Source organism: Haliaeetus albicilla, chromosome 3 (assembly GCF_947461875.1).
Source record: "Haliaeetus albicilla chromosome 3, bHalAlb1.1, whole genome shotgun sequence".
NCBI lineage: Eukaryota > Metazoa > Chordata > Aves > Accipitriformes > Accipitridae > Haliaeetus > Haliaeetus albicilla.
The window spans coordinates 46,248,684-46,273,357 of record NC_091485.1 but is presented as its reverse complement, the minus strand read 5'-3'; the positions used below and the strand labels follow the sequence as shown (position 1 = coordinate 46,273,357).

The window sequence follows — 24,674 nt, the reverse complement described above, 5'->3', positions numbered from 1 at the left end:
ATAGTAAGGAATTTCATTAACGTTCATGTTGTGCATTTGCTCATTATGTGAATTTAGTGTCCTATTAAATTAATCCCATCTTAACCTAAGCAAAAATGGGAATTGAGTATTTTGAACTGTACATGTTTAACTACTAACTAAAAGCTGTAATATTTAAAGTGTTAGATTAATCCCATGTTTACTCCTAAAACATTACTTCTGTGTGCTGAATGCAGAATTGATATATTGTTAATTTATATTGAGATTAAATGTTGGGCTTTCATAATGGAAAGTACCTACACTATTATATGATTAGTTCTTAAAATGTGTATTAAACTAAAGGTTTTTAATTTACATGACATGGTAGTAATAGAAGTACCTTTATAGATTGCTGTACATAAGTGTAAACCACAAAGCAAAAAAGGCTTAAGAAGAGTCTAAAAAACATAATGTGTTTAAGCAACAAAGTGCTGAAGTCTTTGAACAATACCTTTTTTCATACAAAGTGGAAGATTCTTCCAAAGCTGGAAGGTGACTAGAACATAACTCTGGCAAATGAAATGTAAAATCATTTTAATATAGGCCAAAAGAGAACTTCAGTAAGCAAGTTGCTAGAGGCAGAACAGTTGGTTCTAAAAACCTTTTCCAACACCAGAAATAAAAAAGTTGTGAGGTTGCTGTAGCAGAGATTCTTTGAGGAATGAGTCTGAGGAATTGTCTTTGTCTGAAACCTCCATTAAAAATGAAGAGTAAGAAATTCTGTAGAGCAAACAGCATTCCCTCAAGAATTTTAAAGGAACTAAAATGTGAAATTGCTGAGCTGTGGTGTGAGACCATATAATGCTCATATCTACTTTTTACTAGAATGGCTATTATTACATTTGGTGCATTTTTTATAAGGCATTTGACTGCTGAGTCTAGAAACTAGAGATTAGTAAGTAAGTCTGACTTCTGGTACTGCTCGTAATAAAAAAAACTAAAGTGGTAAGCAGGTAAATAAAAATAATACTTGGAAAAGCAATAATGTCTTTTGCAGAGGGAAATCTGTCTCACAAGTAGTTATGAGGGAGCTTGTATAAAATGATTGAGAGGCAAGGGGAAAAGGATTGATGGAAATTTAGGGGTACTATATATGGAGTGTTGATCACAGTTATGGACACTGGTGTTCAGAATATCTAGGAATTACCTGGAAAAGGGAATGAACAATGAGATCATGAAGTATTGTAGAAGAATCCCGAGGCACTGAGTGACTAACATAAATTTTCACATCATGAAGTGCAAAATGACAGTAAGTACATACGTACAGAATCATAAACTCAGTTGTTTTTCACAGCCTGGAAGATAACTATTGGTATTGATACAGTTTTCTGAATCAGTTCAGTATTCAGCAATAGTCAAAAAGTTGCATGAAAATTGTTGAAGAGGAATTTGAAAGGAAAAAAAAAAATATGTTATTGCTGTGGGAATCTGAATTGCACTTCCACATAGTCCAGTGCTAAAACATAGCATTCAATTTCAAAGGACGGTCTGCTCAAGTACAAAGAAAGCAAGCAAAACCAGATGAAATGATAGACAAACTTCCCTGCAAGAAGAGTTCTGTTTGTTTTAGTCTGTCATCTTGGGAAAAGGCTGGCTAAACAGGGTGTATGAAATCATCAAGGGGATAGGGAAGAAGGTGAGTAAAGAATGTTAATATTTTTGATGACTCATAGTCATGTCTTTATGTCACACTGAGTTGCGAAGCTTTGTTGTGAGATGTCAGAGACAGAAAGCTTAAATGGTTTCAAAAAGAAATTGGGATCAACCTGTGAGTTTCTCTGTCAGTGGCTATTAAACATGATTATATGGGTGAAATATGTGGCTGAGCAGTTTAAGAACTTCCTGATTATTAAATGACACAATAATATGTGTGCCAAAAAAAAAAAAAAAGAATTGTTCCCTAAATGTCACTTATGTTATGCTGCTGGAGACAGACTAGTGAGTGAGCTGGATGGACTTCTAGTCTGCTTGAATAGATCAGAAGGCTTTATGCCTCGTGTTGTTGTAGCTAGTTTGGCATTTCAGCAAGCTTGTTTATATCTTGATAATGGTCCATATTGGACAAAATAGTGTTTGTCATAATTTAAGGCAAAAAAGCCCAAAACATAACTTTCAGACTTCATAGCTCATCAGCTACAAAAGGAAATTTAAGTATTTGTGGAATCAGTTTGTATTTTGGTTAATGAACAGATAGTTAACTGAAATGTGGTTTTGAGGAATACTCGTCTTGGCTGTGTAAGGTTCTGCATGAAGATTAAGATTTTAATAAACTTTATAGCTTAGTGGTATGGCTTATGTTCTAATGTTTGGATCTGTGGAAGGTCTGGATTCTTCAAGAAGTGATTAAAACTGGGGAGATTTGATCTGACTTTTTTTTTATTTTAACCCACTTATCAGAGAATAAAAGTTTGTATTAATGAAAATTAATATTTGCACCTTACATGAGCAGTGGTGAGCATCTGACCCTGTTTCCTCCTTAAAAGCTCACCACTTCTGCGGTTTTGCAAGGAAGTCAAACTGCTTGGGTCACACCAAAACCAACTGAGCCTTTTTTCTTTCCAGAGAGGTCTGTTTCATTTCTCTTTATGCACTATATTATCATTGAGACACATTGACAGTGGGAAATTTGCCCTTCAGGGATAGGAGACCTCATTTGGTATACCTATTTTTTAATAAAACTAGATTCACAAAGCAGTTTAAAGTTAAAATATAGGACGGTATGCAGGTGACTAATTAGAGTCTGTGGTTTATGGATTTCTTCTCATATTTTGCCTTGTATTAAAGACTCAGTGAAAGATCAAACTGAAATCCACCCGTAGAGTTTAATATGTTCAAGAAAATTTCATACAACCCATGAAGCGGGAGAAAGAAGTTGTAACCTGCTAAACAGAAGCATCATCTGGCTTTATATAGATGACACGGCTCTCCTCTGCCTCCACCCTGTACAAGCAGCAGCGTGAAAGGGAGGAACTCGGTCGGCTGCTGAGTCTTGTCAGGGATCCCATGTGCCGCACTGCCCCTTGCTGCCCTTCGTAGTGCTGGTGTACCCTGGCATTGCTGCCTCTCTCAAGAAGGATGTCAGCTAGCATAGGAGCAAAGAAAGAAGCCATGTACAGCAATCTGTTGCATGATGTAGAGGATTTCTATGATACTTTTAAGGCAGAATTTTCTCCTATTTGTTAGATGAAAGGAAGAGGTGTAACACGTGGAGGGGAGAGCAGGGTCAAAGCAGACTCGCAGAGTAAAGCCAGACTGCAAATGAATGTTTATGCCATCAGGTGCATATTTTAGTTAAAGAAACAATGGTTTTGGTGACGTGTGGCTTTAAGTGTCTTGCCTTCCTTATGTAAAATAATGAATATAAAGGTTTCTCTTTCAAGAAGTTTTGAAAACTATAGAAAAAGACACAGTTTTCTGCCAGCAGCTGTAGGGAGAAGAAAAATGGGTTTGACCTGATGCAAGCAGATGATATGTGTAGATTGGATACTTTTGCACATTTATTTTTCTGAGTATTTCCTTTTTCACTCACAAGCATTACTGCATGTTATGCCATTTTAATGTTACCCTTCAATAACATAATAAATTTCCTAGCAAAATTTAGAAAATAAATACTTTTAAAATATGTTTGAACTGAGCTATGTGAATAAAGATGAAGATATTGAAAAAAAAATGGTGAGCAGAAGTGTTCCCACGTAATGAATTCTTCTGCATTGTGCTGAATGAACTCACATATGCCTAACTTTCATCTTTATGAAAAGAACAATTCAACCATTAAGGAATGGACTTGAGCTTCATGTTGGAAAAGTGTCACTTCAAACAGATTAAACTATTTGGAGAGGAAAAAAAACAACCCTGCTCTTCTCCTTGAAAATGTACTTTATACACCTGAATAACTTTTCATTTGGTTTGAGGTTATGTTTTCTAATAATTTAACTAATGACTTCTTACCTATCATTTTTTGTGCTAATTGGAGTGATAGTCTTGGTTTAAGTAGCAGAAATTGTTTATTATTGATTTGAGTACGTGGGAGAAGCTGTTTTAATAGTACGGGTTTAGGCTATGGCTTGCACAGATCGTGGATTGATGAATGTAAACCAGTGGAGAGGGCTTGAAAAAGGAAGGTTTTATCACATTTGTCACATAGATTCAGTAGGAAAAGGAATTACCATGATTATAGGAGAAACTTTTTTCAGGTTGGTGTAAAGGCTGATGAGGTGAAAGTAGGTACGAAGACAAGACTTCTTACTAACCATTGGCCAAAAATACCCACCTGTATCTTCACATGTGCAATTAGCACTCAAACAGGCTTACAAAAATCCAGCAACAAAATAAAGGTTCAGTGTGGTTTAGATAAATATTCTTCAGAGCCTTTCTAAAACTAAAAGTGATGGCATAATCTATGATTAGCGTTTGCTGAAAAAACTTCTTTCCCCGTGTTGCTTGCTAAACCTGAAGCTGTTTAGATTAGTAGCTGGGTAAAAGAAGTTTCCTTTCTTGTGTTTGTACTTTGCGTCTGCCTCAAATGCAGAGAATGAGTGGAAGGTAGAAAACTACTTCCTTTTGCCCTCACCTTCCCACAGGACTTAGGTGGGAGGAAGAGATGGGGAATTAGTTTGGATTCACATCTTCCATTTTTGTTCATTCATTGCAGTGGGAGATGATTTAAAGATTTGTAGTAGTGAGTGCAAGCACAGAATTGGCAAGTTACTACTTGCTAATTAATTGTGAATACAGTATTCTGATTGGAAGTTACTTATAGACGATTGAATACAACAGAGCAGGAAAGGTGGGTGAAGGGACATATTTGGAGATGTTGAAGAGTTCTGTGAGAAGTAATCTAAACTTGGAAGATAGAAGGAGCAAGATGCTCAAAATACTCTATAGTAAACCACAGCATTGCACATACTTCTTTCTTCTGGGCTTTGCAAAACAATGCATAGAGGGGGATGACAACTGTTACAGAGTTTTACACAATTAAGTTGAATGCATTAGTTCAAAATGTGTGTTTAGAGATGCTATGTAGTATATCCATGGCACGTTAACCTTGTCACTGCTTATTCTTTTATAACTTACTATTCTTTTTATATATAGATATAAAATTATATACTTTGTGTGTATATATATATAAAAATTATATACTGTGTATATGTCAGTGGATTATGATCTTAGCAAAATGGAGACACGTAAGGGTGTTTCAGTACCCATGCGTAGTTTCACTGAGGGAATCTGTGTATGGATTTTAGCAGCATACTTCTTCATCCATCTTTTAATGTTTATTTTTCACCAGGAGAATTTTTCAAACCTTTTCAATACCAAAAGGGTAAACTTGCTTGCCAGTTGTGTCATGTAGCAACAAATTTGAAAAATCATGTTCTAAATTGACTTACTCTCTGTTTGAAAACTCTTAACTGTACTTGTGCAACTTCTTAAGTCACATTTTTAAATACTGTCCCTGGTTTGCATGTACAAATAAGACTTAATAGTTTGTTAATGTTATTTTGAATACTTCAGAGTAAATTTGAGGATGGATGTTTGTGTCCCTTGAAGAAATACTGCCTTTGTATCATCATATTTAAGTATTGTTGCTTTTTGTACACCAAGTAATTCATTCTCTTTTATTTGGTAAAGCCTTGCAGTGAGGGAATTTCTTTGTCTGGATGATCCTCCAGGTCCTTTTGACAGTCTAGAAGAAAGCAGGGTAAGTGCTATGTAGTATGACAAAAAGAGAATGCAAAAGGCAGTGTTGGTTGTTAGGATATTGTAAAATCTGCTGAAACAGTATGGAATAAAACATTTTTATTTCTGTTCTTTCACAAAGAATTGCAAATGGCTATATTTCTAAAACTGACACGGTCTGATCACTGGTAATCTTTGACTGCTGTATTTGATCCCTGTCCCAAGGTATAATCTATTCTTTTTTGCCTTTTATGACCAGTGGATGAAATTTGTTTTTAAGGCAACTGCTGAATATGAGAGTTTTTGTAGGTTTACATTCAACACGCTGTCATAATGCGTACACCTGAGACTTCAGGTCTTGCAGTAAAATGTTCTTGCTATGAAATGTAATGAAAGGATTAATTCTGACCACAAAAAATACTGTTCTTGCAGATAACTGAGCAGTGTCAAGTAGTGTTGTAAAACAGCAGCCTTTCAATGTGCATATGAGCACATTGAACAAATAATGCTGTATGCTGCAGCCTATTTTATTAGAAGTATGTTTCACTGGCATGCAGACCTATATACCAAGTCTGTCTAGAACAGGTTGTCTTAGTTTTCTTGCTTTATAGAATAACAATGTGTTTTGGAATTGCACATACATTATTAATGCTGTAGAAATTATAAATGGTAAGCGATGCTTCTTCAACTAAATTTGTATTTGCCAGTTTGTTTTGTGTGCAAGTGGGAGTGCCTTGGCTCTTGGTGCATTACTATGTATATTAAAGGATTTGGTAGTTTTTTGTTTTATGAGCTCATATTTGATTTCTGTACAATCATGTTTCATTATAGCTATTTAAGTTGATGAAAAGTAATAAAAAATGCAGGAATTATTTGTTCAGATAATGAATTAAGAAATTTAATGCTGCCTTTGTAAAGATTTTGGTCGTTTATGCCATGGTGAAGTCTCAGGGTTATTCTTTCACCATAGGATTTTAGGCAAACTATTAAAATAGCTGTGCTGCTGTACTTTTGGCTATTAACCATTTCTGTGAAGTTGGTCAGGCACAGTTGTCATAAAATTCTGGTCTCCAAGGGATACCCCGCTTTATTACAGAATGGTTGAGGTTGGAAGGGACCTCTTGAGATCTAGTCCAACCTTGCTGCTCAAGCAGGGTCAGCTACTGCAGATCGCCCAGGACAATGTCCAGCCAAGTTTTGAATAATCTACAGAGGAGACTTCACAATCTCTCTGTGCAACCTGCTCCAGTGTTTGATCACCACCACAGTAAAAAAAAAAAAAAAAAAAGTGTTTTAATGTGTTCAGATTGAATTTCCTGGTTTTTAATTTGTGCCCATTGTCTCTTGTCCTGTCAGTGGGTACCACTGAGAAGAGTCTGGCTCCTTCTTTGTTCCCTCCCATCAGGTATTTATACCCATTGATAAGATCACCCTAAGCCTTCCCTTCTCGGACTGAAGAGTCACAGCTCGCTCATCCTCTTATTGCATGAAAGATGCTCAAGTCCTTTAATTACCTTTGATTATGATCTTTGAATCATGAGCCATGGGGTCCTGATGGACAACAAGCTGAAGATCAGCCAGCTCCCTCAGCACTCATGGGTGCAACCTGTCAGGCCCCATGGACTTACATATGTCCAGTTTAAGTGCTCCCTGACCTGATCCTCTTCCACTGAGCGTAAGTCTGTCGTGCCCTTCCTTGTCTTTTCCTCTGGTTGTTGAAGTCCGGGATTCCTGAGGCTGGTCTTACCAGACAAGACAGGCAAAGATGGCATCGAGTACCTTAACATTTCCAGTGTGATTTGTCACAAGTTCTCCAGCTCCATTCAGCAGCAAGTCCATGGTTTCCCTAGTCTCCCTCTTGCTGTTTATGTACATGTAGAATTCTTTCTTATTTCCATTTGCATGGCCTTGCCAGATTCGGCACCAGGTTGTCCTTCACTTTCTTAAGCCTGTCCCTGCAAGATGAGACAGCAGCCCTATATTCCTCCTGGGTCACTTCTCTATACTTCCAGTGCTCGTAAACTTTGTTTGAGTTCAGTTAGGAGTTCCTTGCTTATCCATATGGGCGTCCTGCAACCTTTGCTTGATTTCCTTCTTATTGAGATGGACCTTTCTTGAGCTTGGAGGTGGTGATCCTTGAATATCAACTAGCTCTTCTGGTCTGCTCTTCCCTCCAGAGTGGTTTCCCATGGAGTCTTTCTTCCAAGGAGATGTCTGAAGAGATTGAAGTCTGCGCACCCGAAATCCATAGTTGTGGTCCTGCTTTTTGCCCTGCTTCTGCCTGTTAGGATCCTGAACTCCTACATATCAGAGAGCAACTATATCCATCCCTTGCTTTTGTTAACTATGCCCAACTACAGGGCAAGCGCTGTGGTTCACATACTTATTCCTGGAGTTCATTTTTAAAGGTATCTCAAAAATCACTTCTGTTTCACCTTTCTGCTGTTACTGTTGTGATACAAAGCATTGCAAAAAAAAAAAAAAAAAAACCTCTATTACTGTTTTCCTAATAATGGAAAATACGGATGTCCTCTATTTGTTTTATGTCCATTTTATTATTCCAGTTCAGTAAGGACTTGCCAAAACATATTTATCTTTTTTGGGAGGGGTACAGGTACCTCCCCCATTAGAAATTGTTTAGGCCTTACAGAAACTTAATCACAGAAATGTAGGCAAAATACTCACTAAAGCAATCTTTTTTCTGTCATATCCTTGGTAATTGTTTCCACAGGTCCTTTCCTAGCCATCAGTGTTTCATGATCTACTGAAGAAGGAAACAAGCTCTCTTGCAGCTGGCCTAGTTCTGTTGCCCTTTCAGAACTTATAGGGAAAATTGGTCCCACCTGGGTGTTAGAACTGTACCAGACTCCAGGTCTTCAAGGAGCAAGATGTCTCATTACACACAGTTCCCTCATAGGTCTTTCTCAGCTTTGGTTCACCTTTCTGCTATTATGGCATCCTTCAGAATATGTTGATGTTTTCTTACTCAGTTGTGAAGAGTCACTCCCTTTCCTTGGGCAGCTGATACACAGATTGCAGCTAGAGATGGGTTTTTCCAAATGTCGTCTTTCAGATCTCATATAGAACAATGAAACAGTTCACAACATGTGGAGTACTTTTAGTTATTCTGTGAATAGGGAAATTTGCATGTGCATAAATCTAAAGGTAGACATCATATAACTTAGTTACATTCTTAAGGAAATAATGGCCAATTTTCAGCTAGGCCACCAGCAACCCTGAACAGTTTTACAAAATACACTAGAATTAACTTAATTGGTTTGGATGGAACAGGATGACTGCTTAACCTGGAGTAATTGCTAAAGCAATCACTAAGAACGCTGTGTGAAGAATGAATTGCATGCCACATGTTCTCGGCTCTAGTAGATGTGAATAAAGCTGTGGCTTAACTGATGATTGGTCTTCAATGCCTGTCAACCAAGATAAATTTGCTATCTGAGTCAATAAAATTAAAACTCATTGCAAAAAAAAATAAAAATCAAATGGCTATTGGATTGAAAAACATTGCATTTGTTTGAATTGTATGATTACAGGAAGACTCAATATTTTAAAGAACTTGATAAGTCTGCTTCAATTAAAGCAAAGAACGGTATCTTCTTGATGTTTGTAGCCCATTTTAAAACTTTAGGAAAACAGTGTTTCAACAGCATTGTTCTTAACTGAGCTCATATAAAAAGTTTATATTCAGAGGATTCCATGAAATAGTGGTTAGGTGCATGTAATGTTAAGCCAAGAAAGCCTCCTATGTGGGTTTCTTATTTAGTGAGAACATGTAAATTATTAAATCAGAATTGCACATTACTGTTGGTAGACTTGCTCTTTCCAGGCTCTGTGCCAATGTTTGTGTCACTTCCTGTGTTCAGCAGATACTGCATTATACGTTGGTCTTCACATTAAGGTTTGTTGAGATTGCTTGCTGTCAAATTCATCAGGGTGGACTATATATACATGTCATGCTCAGCAGAGTTATCATGGTTGTCGTTAGTGTTCTTAGCATTTCATTAAACTTTTTCAAAATGTGTATTGGTCTTCCAACTCTCACAATTGTCATATTTGTAACAGCTATTTGGTACAGAACTGTACAACTTTGTCTTTATCCTGGGTAAGGGAAGAACATGCAGTTTAGCCAAATATTCCCAGCATCTTGGGAATAATTAGATACTTTGAAACTGAATTCCAAGTCTCGTGAAAGCAAATCTTATATGAGGGGAAAGGGGAGTAGGGAGTTCAGCTGATGTCCCATATAGGCAAAAAGGTTCAAAATCAGGGACTGCGTCAAAGGAAAGAAACCTCTTTCTGAAATCTCCTGTGAGACAAACAAATGATGCGATAAAAGTATTTGCATTGCAGTTTAGCGTAATAAATTCATTCTTCAAAGCAAAGCAGCATTGTTTTATTAAGGACAGAACTCTTGGTTTTTTTAAGTTTTTGTAGCTCTGTGGTAATCAATATAAAGAAAAGCAGCTACGATTCTGTTACAGTTTGATATTTCTAAAAGAAAAATCAGTAAAGGCAGTCCACCGAAGTTAAATGGAAGATGTTCTTAAATTTGTCTCTTAGGCTTTCTGTGAAACTCTGGAGGAAACAAATTACCGTCTACAAAAAGAACTGCTTGAAAAACAAAGGGAGGTTGAATCGCTGAAGAAATTGTTAAGTGAAAAGCAGCTTCATATAGATGCTATTGAAAGAAGAATTAGGTATGTAGAAATTTTATGGGGTTTAGGAGTTTCTTTTCGTGAAGGCATTTTCTCACAGGCACCAGCTTTAAATGTACTCGTGGAAACACTTTGCCCCTCATAACCACACATAAAGCAATTTTTTCAGCGGGCTCTTTCTTATATGCTGGCTAACAAGCTGTTGTTTAGTACAAATGACTGAGAAAGTGTTGTCTCATCTTTTCCCTCTAAAGTAACTGCAATTACGTTTCATAATCCTTTAAGTCCTGTAAAGATAAGGCAAAGATTCTCTTCTGCTTTTGAAATGTTGGATATGTGAAATGCCCTGCTAGAGATGAGAGCAGTGGAAAAACTTCCACCTGTACTGAAAGCTTTGACAGACCATAGTGATCAAGTGATTATATGTCTGTATAAATGTCTTTAATTTTGTTCTGAATTGCCTAGGATGATGCCACAGATCATTTAAATATAAGGAAAAAAAAATGGTGGAGTTTTATTACAAACTTTATGGCGCCTGTCTGCTAAACTTTGTAGCAAGCCCAGCAGAGTTGATGTTGGGCTATTCAGTGTCCTGATAGACCTGCTAAGTCAGTCATTGTGGGGTTTCCTTAGCAAAGGAGTAAATTCCCATGGTCCCTTTAGAAGTTATATTAATACTGCTTGGGTTGTTGAGTCTAGCAAATCCAGGTTAACTAACAAATCACATCTTTGGATATAAGGTTTAAGTGACCTACATTTGGAAAAGGATTTAAATGGAATTGTTGTGGCTTATTGAAAATTCTGATCTGAATACCATATTCAGTTTGTCACGTACTCCTGAAGGCAAGTAATTACATTTGAAAGACATTTTCCCTGTTTGACAAGAAAGTTCTGACTACTGCTAGCTTAAACAGTGAAATAGCCAATACAAATTAAATAACTCTTATTTGGCTAAAACATCATGATAGGAAATTCTGTGTAACTAAAAATAAAACAAGAATGCATGAGTAGCAAAAATGGATTTTATTTTTTAGTGCTTTCCCTGAAGACATTATTTTTTTTATCACACATATGCCCTGCCAGTTTCCCAGATGTTTAAAATTATTGAAAGTCAGCCAAGTAGTATCTGAGGTATTAATGGAAAATAACTCCTGTGATTTTTAGTTGTAAAAGTTAGCAAGTAAACCCATGACCTTGTTTAAGAAATTCAGCATGTCTGATAGGAGTTGAACCCAAAAGAAGTGGCGTCTGTCTTTGGCCTTGTTGAAGTGGAATTTTGATCTGATGACCCAACAAGAATTCAGCATCTTCTGCCTTTACACTTGAAAGGCCAGGTACCTAAAATGTATGTGAGGTAGGAGGGGACAATTGGACAAGGCATCAGACTTGTAGGCCTTTACATGTCATGCTGGATTTGGCCCAAACATAGGCCAATAAACGTGTTAGAGAATACTGCTGAGGTATTACTTAACATGCATGCATTAAAATAAAACTATAGAAACAATAGTAGTTAAAGTAATTTAAAAAGAGGGTGAAATAATAGTAGTATCACTTTCAACACAAAATTGTTCACAAGCTTTTCTTTCCAATTCAAGTGGCAGCTTTCAACACTAAATTGATATGTGATTTCCACACGGAGCAATACTTAGGAAACAAGTTTTTTTTGATAATTTGACATGACTGTATTCCCATTTGTAGCCAGGCTAGTCAGACTGTCAGCTCGTGTTGCTGTTAAGAAAAAATTACTACCTGTCTCTTTATCATTAATGGGAAAATGTATTGCTCTGAAATGTAATATGTGACCCTAAAGTTACAATGAGAAACTTGGGAAAGTGTTGAAGAAATCTATTTATCATCCTGCCTGTCTTCTAACTATGTTTTGGTTATAATCCTTGTGCCTTTTAGGCAAGATGTGTGTGTCTTAGATCATCTGCTTGTAATTTCTTACCTGAAGTAATAATCAGTCCTCTGGGACTTGAATTTTGTAAAACTACTAAATTGTGATGCAACCAGAGGATTGAATTAGTTTAGGAATAAGCAGCTGGAGCAAATAAACTGTTTGAATAGCTATCCAGTGCAAGCCCTGCATCTCTGTAGTAATAATTGAAATGGGGCATGTAGGAGTGAGATTGATAGGTTCCCAGAAACTGCAGAGTTTAAAATGAAACAAACAGCTCTTCAGTGATGAATGTTTGCTGTATGGATTGGTGGTACTCTGTTCTTATTTGTTGTAGGGATTTATCTTTAGGAAAAATGACTCGTCAAATGTCAGGAGAAGAAAGTGAGTGCAGTGGTGAGGTGGAGTCTTCTGCAGTAGAAGCAGACCAGGGTACCCTGGGTGAGGACAGCTGGTAAATACTATTATTTTACTTATAACATATTTAAGGCTTTTTTTAAGCATGTTTTTAAATGTTTGGTCTTGCATAAATTCAGAACAGCTGAGGAATTCAGCATTTTATTGCACCTTTCTGTAGCTATCCCATGTTTCATAAAGGCCCTCAGGATAGATAATTTTAGATGTGGAATAAGTGGTAAGTTGAACAAGCTTTGTAAATGTTTTGTGGATTGCTGGCATAAAATGACTATGGAGAATCATATTAGTTTCCATTTGACAAAGCTTATTGATCTGTTGTTGCAGCTCAGATAAAGAGAACCATGAGGCATGCTGGAGTGGCTCTTTGGCTGAAAATTCTGTACCAGAAATTGAAGTCGCTGAAGTAGCATATACGGCTGATGAAGAATAGATCGGTAGCAGCTGCTGTTACCTGGGAAGGGTTCATGTTTGGGACATACTCTGTGGGTAGGGGCATAGAGTAGCTGTGAAGAATTTACAGCAAAGAGCAAGAATGCACATATTGAATGTTTACATAAATCCTTACAAATTATTAACGTAAGAAATATACCCAGTGCTGCTTTGATTTCAGTTTTTATCTAGCCTTTATATATTTAATATATTAAAGTTTAATAAGGGCTAAAATCAGCTGAAGTTTAGATAGTGTACATACACAATTTGGCTGACTTTCCTAGCAGAGTGACGAAAGCTTCACATTAAATCACCAAATACATTTAACTAGCATGTCATATGTTTCCACTGATGTGACACATTTGAAGTGTTCATCTGTTTGGTATTTGTGTTTTCATATTCTTATAGCCATAAGTTAATGCTTGTTGAAGTAAAAATGGACTCATCTTACGTTTCCTGAGAGTGTAGAATGTGTTGTTTTTAAATTATAAAGCTGAAGAATATTTCTCTGGAAATTTTAATGCAATGCAATAGGAAAACTTACAGTACCAAGAGAAAAGTACTTACGCAATGGGATTGTAGTTGAACATTTTAAACAAAAAAATGGTCATTTTTGCTGAAGGAACTAATATGAGACCCCCAAAACACTGTGTATTTTCATCCCAAGATAGCATGCTGTAATACTTTCTGTTCGGTAATGCTGCTTTTAAAATCTGGGATACCTTTGCTATATACCCATGTAACAATAAAAATTGGTGAGTTTGCCTTTTACTTGGAACACTACCTCTTACCATCTTGCTAATACATTCATGTTTGTTCAGAAATATTCCAGATTATATGGACATAATTGAAAGACTTGTAAAGAAGCCATATTTTTTCCTGCACAGTTCATAACTAGATTGAACCTAGTTGCAATGTATTTTTGTTTCAATATATTGTATACATGGGGATATTGCTACATATGTTCTATAGCCTATTTTTCAAAATGTATTACGACAGGAGATGCACTTTATAATTAAGACTCCATTGTGCCAAGTTCGGTTGGCTAATTGGTTGAGAAAGGGGAGTTGCAGGGAGATGATTATGTAGTGCCTTTTTGTATTTTACTTGTTCATTACTGCAGAATTTTGCTACAGTGCTCTGTGTCAGCTCTGTGGAATCTTTGATGCAGCTTGTTTCTGTTCTTCACTTATTTACTGGAAGTGCCTTGTTTTATTCTGCTTTTCCAATAGGAAGAATGCTTTTTTGTTTTAAATCTTTTTTTCGCTGTATACCACCCACATCGTTGTTTAATGTTGTCAATATGCAGTGTCTTTGTGCTGGAGTTTTCAAAGGGAGCTTTGTACTTCAGGCTGTGCATACAATGACCTTTATGCAGAACTGTATAAACCTTCCTGGTGAAATAAAACTATGGACAAAACACCTGTCTTCTCTTTTCCATTGTAGAAAAAATGTTCAATGCCTTGTCTAGTAAAAGGATAAAAATACTATTAGAAAGAGACATTCTTACCTCAGTGATTTCCTACAGTTACTCAACTTTTGGTCTGAGTTCTGTTTGTACCAAAAAATGTGTGCATGAAAATGAATGAGAATTCTGTAATGAGAGACCAGAAAACTTACTGTACTTCTGCTGAAGATTAAAATAAAAAAAGGAACTGATTTTTTTTTTTATATTCTACATGAATCCTCATAGATGTTGAGTGAAATCAATAAAGTTTTGACACCTTATTGAAAATTCATGTAATCTTTTGTCAGATATCACTCGTATATTTGAAAAGAAGGTTGAACCATGTATATTGAAGTAGTATTAGGTTTGCGACCATATATGTTTTAAAAATCTTGAAAAGGTGCTTGGGTCATACATGCTAGGAATTTCTAAAGTACATCAGGTAAATCTGCAAATCTAGTCACTAAAGAAAGCATTAATATAATTTACAATTTAGTCATGAGAGGGCAAAGGAATGGAAATTTTGTTGTGCTCCGTCTTTAAGGTTTATAAGATATAGTGCAGATCAAAATATTTAGTATCACATGAGTAGACATTTTTGTTTAGGGAGTGTTGCGGAGGGACATCACACACAGACCAATGTGATCAAGTGAAGTCCATTTACTACCACGTTTGATACAGTTATATACCTTATGCACTTGTGCACGCGCCCTACACAATACTCTAATTGGTACAATACCCCGTTTCACACGACACTATCTTATTCTCTATTGGCTGAGCAAGCTTCTTCACGAGGTGTCCAGCAGTCACTGATCTCATTCTTCAGCATCCAGGTGGTGTTTGTCAGGCTCTTCTTATCTTCCTTTTTCCCAGCGTACAAGGACACAGCGTCCTTGTCTGCTCCAGCATTTTGTAAACTTATGCTTCGTTCCCACCTAACGGCTGGATTGCTCACATTCCTTTGCCCAGCCAAGAAATCCTCAACAAGGGAGACCTTGATTTTTAATTAAACTGAGCTGAAAAATGTGGATTTGTTCAGCAGCCATGTTGTATCACTTGGCCTATGTTCTTGGTTTAATGAATGGTCACCCTGTTAAGGGACATGCAGAATTTGAGGAGTACAACCCATGGTGGCCTTGAATGTCCTAACTGAGGTGGTTTCCAAGTCTGTCCTATATTTAACTTTTTCTGGTGCGCTTGCTTCCATTCTGGCAATTTATCTAATTTCCACCCATTTCGTTCTCATTTCACTCATTGCTGCAATTTTAGTAAAGAAGCCAAGTTTCGATTATTTCATTCATGAGAATTTGACAGTGGAGTTCTGTGCTCTTCACAATGAGCAGAGGAGTATTCAAACTGGAATTGTAGCAGAGTGAACTAATTATAAGAATTGCAACCAGTAACACTTTGTTCTTTTCTGTTGTAGTTCAATCACTCCAAAGGTAATTGTCTTAATAGTTCAGCCACTGATTTACAGTGGGGGTTTTTTCCCTTAGTTTTAGATTTTCAGTACATTGTACCCAGCTGAATCTTACTGGGGCTTTGCTTTTGTTTTGTTTTGTTTTGTTTTTTAATACTACATCTTAAACTTAATAATCCTGCAGGACTTCTTATCCTCCAAAGCACTTGCAGTCTGCCCACACCACTTCTCTGCTTTTCATTTGTATACTCCTAAATCAATTAAAATGCTGACTAGTCTTGAATCAAGAATGAGTCCACATAAAACTCCCACTTCATATCTTTCCCACTGTGACAACCATTAATTACTGTGACTATAATAGTCCCATTGAACCAAGCTCAAGGAAGGGAGGAGATTCACAAAACTGCACCTGACAGTTGCAGGAGAGAATAGCCTATGCTGTGTGTTTTCCAGCAGGCTACGGTACTCACCTCTCTGTGTTAAGCATCTCTTTGTTGCTCTGGGGGGTCATAGTTACAGAGAAAAGGGATGTGGAAAGCTCCTGTTGTAGATGGTATATCTGTCCCAAACTGGTTTTGCTCTGTGTGCCTCATTAGACCACTAGTTTGATTTTTCTGTGGTTTCTATTCCTTCATTGAAATGTAGCTATGAAGCAGTAGCAGTTATCCTGCCAGAAATTTGCTTTTCTAGTAGAACGGATAACAAATGCAACTTTCTATAGGAAGTTTTATATGGTTTTGTTTGTGGAGGGTTTTTTCCCATGCTACAGCAGGCTGTCATACACACTGGGAGAGGAATTCTGAAGAGCTATGCTCTGAAGCTGCTGCTGCAATCAGTTTTTTTAAGAAATGTCAGATAAATAAATAGCCCAAGGTCATGAATCACCAAGGAAGGGAAGAATCCTGTAGGAAACACTCCCTTTATGGAATACCAGGTCTAGGGGTCTGTCTTCGTGTCATTCCTTTCTATATTTCAATCAAATCTTTGTCCCAGAGATCAGTACATTCAGATTTCTGGACAGGTCCAATATTCAAAACTAGATATGTACTTTTCCTATAAACTACAGGGCTTAGTTTAAGGGATGCTAGGGTAGCTGAACTGTATCTTCACATCCATGTTTCTTTGTTTGAACTTGGAGTACTGATAATGCAGCTGTCTTCAAAATATGTCTCTCTTAAACAGTTTGTATTCTGGGTAAGCAGTCAATGTACTGACCGGTGGAGTTTTTTGTTCTATGTTTTGATTTTTTATCTTTATCACATTTTTAATGCATAGGATCTTAACCTCCTAACTGAAAGAAAAGATGAGAGAGAAAGTGGAAGAGGCAGAGAAGAAAGAGGGGATTGCCTTGTCCATAGTTTACACTTGAGGATTTTTCCCCTTTGAAAGTGAAACTTGGCTCAATCATTTGCTAACTAGAATTGCTTCTCCACTAAATGTTTGCAACCCCTCATTGTGCTAACCTTTATCCTCGTCTTGTTTCACAGGGCAACCTTTTGTATTTGGTCCTTCCCAGGTTGTGCAATGCAAGGAAAACAAACTGAGCTAGAACTTTTGTTAAATGTTTTCAATCTTCTTCCAAAGTTGACGTATCTTTTGTTATCTGATGCAAATGTAAAGATTTGGAAGAGTGGAAAGGTGAGGAAATGCAGTCCTTTATTATAAACAAAAAAAGATTAACAGATTCTTATCTTGTAATAGATATAAGTGACAAACTTACATCATCTCAACTTATGAGTAACAGTGACTGTTGGCCATATCTATTTCTGCTGTTGCTTTATAGATCATTCTCCAGTTGGTTGAATAGCTTGGGTGACATACTGGAATAGGAAATGTTTCTCTCTAAATTTCTCCTTTGGTTGATGGATTCAGAACCATTCTGGTGGTTGTTCCAGAGTCAGGAGAAGGCTGTCAGAAGATGTGTCTAAGCATAACCCTGTATGCCACATACATAGCATCTTTTTTTCTTCTGGTAGGCACATTTCAAAGCTCCAAACTGCAGTTTTATGCAGCATCATCAAAATAAACTGATAGTAGCATTGAAGGATGCTGTTTAACAATGGTCAATCTGAGTTACATTGAGGCTGCCCAGAGCACAGGATGTGCACAGGCAGGATGTTTCTGGAAGACAAACATTTTTCACTATCACGGAGAGGTAACAGGAACGCTGAAGGAGCTATGCAAACGGCCAAAGTTACTGAGTCCTCAAATGTAAATCTCTGTAGCTGGATAAATCAGAAAGCCTGATGTGTAGTTCATTTTTATGTAACAAAGAATGAAAATTTTTAGCATGAAGTCTTTCTGCAGTGGAACAGCACCTGACACTAAAATTACAATTCAGGAAAGCTAATGATGTTCTAGCTGAACTGGCAAAGCTTCTCTTTCTCTTTTTATACCTTCAACCTCCAATGGACAGGCAGAAAAGTAGTCTGCAACACATTTGTCTCGTGTGTAACCCAGATCCGTACCCTCTGCCTGTCCCCATTTGTGTGACCTGTGCCTTTTCTGTCTCATCAAGGATATCACGGGGCACCAGCTCAGGCTGGAGTTCTGGTATTGCTTGTAAAGATCCCAAACTGCAAGCAGGGCAGTGTGGCTCTGGAGAAGGAGGAGACTTGGGAGTAGTGACCTTGAGCAGTAATTTCAATCCAGTCCTCAAAAGTGCTGTCACTGCTAGCCAAAGCTGAACCCTTCGGCTTTAGGAGACAGGAACATGCATCGTCAGAGAAGAGATCATCCCCCACAGTGCAGAAAGCATCAGCGTGGGTCCTGCCTGCCAGCAGGCGTTGTGGCTCATCTGATTAAAGCACTGGCCTAATAAATGGGATTCTGGGCTCAACTCCCAGCACTGGCTGAGTCTCATTTGTCTTAAGGGAAGTCAGCAGGTTCTCCACAACCCTTTGTTAAACCTTCAGGAGTACATGGTTTTCAACACAGTCTTCATGGGGACCTTTCCTCTTTTTACCCCTTTTAAGCTCTTCATGGAGATCCTAAATGCTTGCTGATTTGTACTCAGCACTCCTGTGACTCAAGGATCATCAAGGTGCTCTCCAAATAATGAATTTGTTCCCACTTTGTATCTGAGAGATAGGTATTGTATTTCCCTCTGCTTTGCAAATAGAGAAAATGAGGAAGAAAGCAATTATATGATTCACCCTAATTGCACAGTAAGTCAGTTGGTGTAGTCTTAGTGTTACTGCTGATCCCATAGACTTGTCAGCAGGTTAAAATTAGATGATTCGCTGATCCGGTGAGACTCCTGTCTGTATAATACAGGAACTGTGTCCTGGATATCTCAACTGGGTTTCAAGTAGGTCTAAATATCCTTGCTCGTAAATTATTAGCTGCTTCTAGATTTTATAATATTCCTTTCTTCTACCAGTTCAAACTGAAAACAGTAGGATGCCTGCATTAATATGGTGGGGAAACAAGCCTCTGCTCTCTGAACCCCCTGTGGATTAATGCTTTTCATCTAGAAGAAACCTCAGCTGCCACAGCTGTTTTATGGAAATGTTGAGGATGACTATGAAATGCTGATCATGTGTTTGTTTGGCAGTTAATGTGGGTTTGTCAAGCATTGCTCATCTGGCAAGTGCCTATTGGGAGAAGGTTGCGCACTGACCTTTAAAGATCTCATTACTGCTTTGCATGTTTGAAAAATAAATAGATAGAGAGATAAATAAATAAATAAATGTGGTTTAGGAAGCAGTTGCAACACGTGGCAAACCTACAGGATCTCTCCTCCCAAATTTCCTGTGGCTCTTTCCTAGATGTTCTCAGCATTTCTGATAACCAGGTTATGGGGTGGATAGTTTGTGATGTGAAGGTGTCTCCCTTTCCCCCTCGTTCTGTCATATAAATATGCCTGTTACAGGGATAAGCAGAGGCATCGGGCAAGAGATCTACCCTATTATGGCTTTGTACATTTAGGGAAAGTCTTGTCCTGAGAAGTTTATTTTTTGTGTGTTGATTTAGAAACCTTGCAGCATAGCTTGTAGGATAATGTAAAACTAACAAAAACTTCATGTGATTCTTCTTAGATTTGAGTTGGGCAAGGGGATAATAACTTGCATGGGAAGAGGCAGATGAGAAAACTGTCTCATTCTATGTAATCTTTTGAAAAACAGTGAAATCAGCCATTCAGTAAGATGTTGATGTGCCTATAGAGGTGTTGTTTCTGCTTAGATGTAAAAGAAGAGCCCAGATAAGCCAGCTTCTTGTGGAGATCACTGCTTTTTCATCTCACGCCACTCAGATCTGACTCAATCGTGCCTACTTAAATAGGCAATTAAAAAATAAGTAAGTTGAGAGTGTTGCAAAATTTAATGTACAAAAAGTAATGTGTTATGAAGGAGTATGTAACAATGAAAAATTAAGCTCAACCTTGCTGTGAGTTAACCTGAGAAACAGAACATGTGCAAATAATTACTTTTCTCTATCTTTGCTGTCGCCATGCTGTAGTCAACTACCGACATCTTCTGTGAGCTATGTGTTTCGTTTCTGAGTCTAGAAAACCACGGAAAGACCAACAGCTTTCACTTCTCAAATGATGTGAGTTACACAAGACTCGTGATCATCCAAAGGTCAGAGCACAGGATCTCTTCTCTCAACAGAGAGGCTGCTCTGTTCTGCTCTGGTGAAGCAGCTGTTGGCTCAGATTTCAGTTTATTCAGACACAGTATGTGCTCTAGACAGATTCTCAGCCTACATAAATGAATGTCTTGACTACTTATTTTCCCCCATAATTTTTTTTTCTCCTATTGTCGTCTTTGTGAAATAAACCCCTTTTTGTGTTCAACCACAAGTGTCTGATACAACATACAGATAAGATCTCTCATCAGGTTAGTGCTATTACAAACCTTTTCTGAAATTTCTTGGTCCATGCAGGATTTTTTTCCTAGCTCAGGAAACTAAATCGATTAGACACATTTTGCTGACGGAGCTTGCAAAGCACTGGGAGGTGTTTCAGGTTTTAACCTGAAAAGTATGAAGTGGTCTCTGCTACCCACGTTCAGCTATTAACTTCTGAAACTTTTCACTACAGCCACAGGAAGGTCACTGGTAACATAATCCATTTTACTTGTGCATCCACATGGAGTTTCCACTGTATTTATTTTTGGTTTAGCAGAAATTACCTGAGCCAAAGGCAGCGTTGTGTTTCTTTAACCTGCTCCTGTGACCAGATTTGGTATTTGCCACTTGCCACCATTTCTAGCTTAGCCAAGACACTCTAATAGCCTCCTGTTGCAGAAGCTCTGAAGGGCTTTTTCTCTCAAGCTCTTGCTTGTGCAGTGTAAAAAGACCGTTTGCAAAGCATGGTGAAAGAATCAAACATTATCTATGATTTATTCTCCTTGTTCTTGAGATTGGCCTATTATGGTTTCTTCTTTCCAGCCTATTTTCTTCTTTCAGGAGGAATGTTTTGCAGTGCCTTACTTCAGGTACTCTTACAGTACCTGAGGAGGGATACATGAGATGCTCCAGAGTATAGCGATACTTCTTGAAGCGTCGCAACGATTGTTCTGGGGAGCTCAATAAACGACCCAAGTTACACGTAGACGCAGCCCTAGAGCAACTAATGGGGCTGCAGACTTTGTTCCTTAGGGGACAAAGTGCCCAAACCCAATTCAGCTCTACTGTGTAGCCAGTCCTGAAAATGGGGCCAGTCTGCTCAATGTGTCAGTTCAGACTGAATTTCCTTTGACGAATAAGACCTCTCCTTCTTGGTAAAATTACCTTTTAATATCCAAATCCTCAATAAATCAAAAAGTAAGTGATTAATGCTACACTTGAACATCCTCAACAGCCTCAAAACCAACAGTTGCAATACATTCCTATGGGCATGTCCCTCACGTTCCCACCTAACCTAATGTAGCACCGACATTACCACATGACAGACGTGCCCTGAACCCTATCAAGGGCTGAGAGGCACAGACTTGACCAAGAAATCCCTCTTCACAGTTCAGTGTCCTCAGTATGGTGCAATGATATCCAGCTTGCAGCTGGTTACTGCAAAGCAAAATTTGCTGAACCAGTATTACAGAGGCTAAGAAGTCATCATGCTGGGCTGAACTTCTCTTTGAAAATGGGTACTTTTAACTGATTTAATCTTTGTCTTTGCTCCACTTTGTCGTGGTGTGAGTGTGTAAGGAGAGGGCTGATAAAGTTCTGCATGAAGGCCTGCTTCTGAGGTCCTGCTGTCCTGCATATTTGCAAGTCCAGAGCAGGGAACCAAGCTGGGTGGCAAGGTGGCCATAGACAGGGGAAGGTAAGAGAAGAGACAGAGGCCAGAAAAGCAGCTGAGAAGGTGGGTCAGTATTTAAAAGAGCATTTTAGCTTTGAAAAAGTGGGGACTGGGGGGAGAGTGGAAGGGTTCCCCCGCACCGCTTTTTGAGCAGCACTTCCAAGCAGGCCCTCTTCCCTCCAGCATGAGCAGTAAGACTGGAACCAGGTCCGGTATGAAAATCACAGCTTTCTGAGCCCGCTGGAGTTTCTTGCTGTACGCTGAATCCAGAGCTCCTCCTGGAGGTCCGCAGAGTCCAAGCCCTGCCGCTGATGGAGCTCATCGCTGCTGCTTGGCACAAACATCAGTGCACCAGGCACTTCAACAACCCTGCATACATACAGGATATATACAATAGGGAGGTATAGGGTAATACAGAAACGGTGCGTATGCCTATACAGAGGCAGTCCTAGCTGACTTCAGTTAGTTCTGCAGCTGCACCAAGGTCCCTTTGGTAAGCTGAATCCAATCACAAAAGTAAAGATAATACATCTGAACATATTTATATGTTAAATATATCTTAAGACTTACATTCCTTCCGAAGTGCACATTTTATTTTTTGAGAAAAGGGTGCTAAACTCGGGGTGGAGGGGGGCCCACGTAAATCCTGTTTGAACCCACAAAACACGCCTCACCCAGTAAGACAGTACGTCTTTGAAAGCTGATGTCATACCAACGAGAGGCATTGAGACTCATTACCTACATGGGAAAAGACTGCTAGCTCAGACCAATTAGCCTCCCACCTATTTCATTAAACTTAGCTCACCTACAAACCCCAGATCCTCAATGTAGACACACGTTGCCATTCAAGTCTAGGAGAATCAGATGCCTCCTCTGTGAGAAAGCCAGCTGAGTGGGGACCTACACAGCCCTGCTGCCTTAAAAACAGCCGGGGTAACACTGGCTGGTGAGATAGCACAGGGAGAGGGTGTAAAGGGGTTGGGGGAGTGGGATGCCCAAACTGTCTTGACAGGGCATTTGCACAAAGCTCATCTCAGTAAAGAAGAGAACGATCAACTCTATTAAGCAGCAACTGGGGAATTACCAGGAGACTTTTAGTTGCAGGGGGTAGAAAGTCAGCTAAGCAGATATGCAAGCAAAACACAAAAACACGAGGATGTGTAGCGTGCAGAAGAGGGGAGCAGGGCAGCAGAGGGGCCTGCGTGACCCTGCCAGACACAGCCATCCTAGTTATACAAGGATGTTTAGAAATTTCTAGCCACATATTAACATTTCATAACTATATTGGCTAGCTTTATCTGTTGCACTGCAAATAAGGATCCCAAGCGTATATATAGTTCAGCGAGGGCCAGTTAATTGATAACAAAACAATAAACCACTTAAACCATGATCAGTCACGTGAACTGGGCAGGATTTCCTTACAATACACATCTGACCGAACAGTGCTACGATGGTGGGTCTTACAGCAGTCTCTGCAATGGGGTCAGACGTGACAAAATGACAGCTATGTAAGATTAGACTGGTGATAGCTGGCATTTCTTTAGATGTTCAAGCTAGTCCCTGTTGTTAAGTAATTTTTTGAGAGTAAAGCTGCATCCTTAATGTTCCTAAAAAAAAATTACATCATTAAAAAATTTAGGCACTACATCATATAAAACTGTGAGATTTTCTGATCAGAAATAGTCCCGTACATGTCCATCCTCTTCTTCCACCCCCCTCAACCTCCCCCCCTGCCCCCAACAGCTGTATACACAGCAGGCATGTGTATGTACCAGAACAGTTCCTTGACATTTTGTGATGAAGTCTTTAGGCTTCACAAAGAGGCAAAGACAAGCTGCCCAAGCAATTGAACCCCTTCCAGACCAGATAATGAATGACAGTCTTAAATCTTTGCTCCAACACTTTATACATATGTGTAAATATACACGTGTGTGCATACATAAAATGTGAGATACTATACACACACACTTTATGGAGATTCTAATGAGATGCATGAAAAAAATTCATTATTTTATTTGTTTTAATTTATCCTTGCCTACAGGAATTTGTCTTCTTCATGTTTAAAAAGACCTGACCATTATTCCTTTCAACTAAGGCCTGGAAAGTGAAATCCACACATTTCTCAAACAATGAAGAAATCTTTGCAGGGATGGAAGGAAAAAGTAGGTATTTTGGACAGATTAAAAACAACTGTTGTGTTGCAAGAGATTCTTTTAAGTGCAAAGGAATGCAGTCCAAACACCATAGCATATACTGCTTTCTTCTTTTTTAAACTAAATCAACCTTGAAGAACGATTGAATTCTAACCTGATGTTGAAAGACTAATACGTCAAAAATCTTTCAAAATATCCCCACATCCTCTAAGGAGCACTGTATCCTAATGACAGTGTAAGGAGAGTACTTACAGGTTTGCCTGATAGGAAAATAAATTTAACACAGTCATACAGCACAAA

General features: G+C 38.3%; 1 protein-coding gene across 4 annotated transcripts in view; it reads left to right on the top strand.

Moving 5' to 3' along the window:
* Positions 1-14,854, top strand: part of SNX16 (sorting nexin 16) — a 29,621-nt gene extending 14,767 nt beyond the window's left edge. For 3 of the 4 annotated variants that reach the window (XM_069779580.1, XM_069779578.1, XM_069779579.1), the window contains 4 exons: positions 5,647-5,716; positions 10,273-10,409; positions 12,602-12,718; positions 13,006-14,854. In XM_069779580.1, coding sequence (XP_069635681.1) covers positions 5,647-5,716; positions 10,273-10,409; positions 12,602-12,718; positions 13,006-13,111 — 430 coding nt within the window. In that variant the 3' untranslated portion in view covers positions 13,112-14,854. The remainder of the gene's footprint in view (positions 1-5,646; positions 5,717-10,272; positions 10,410-12,601; positions 12,719-13,005) is intronic. The other variant, XM_069779581.1, reaches the window with a different exon arrangement.
* Positions 14,855-24,674: the final 9,820 nt, after the last annotated feature.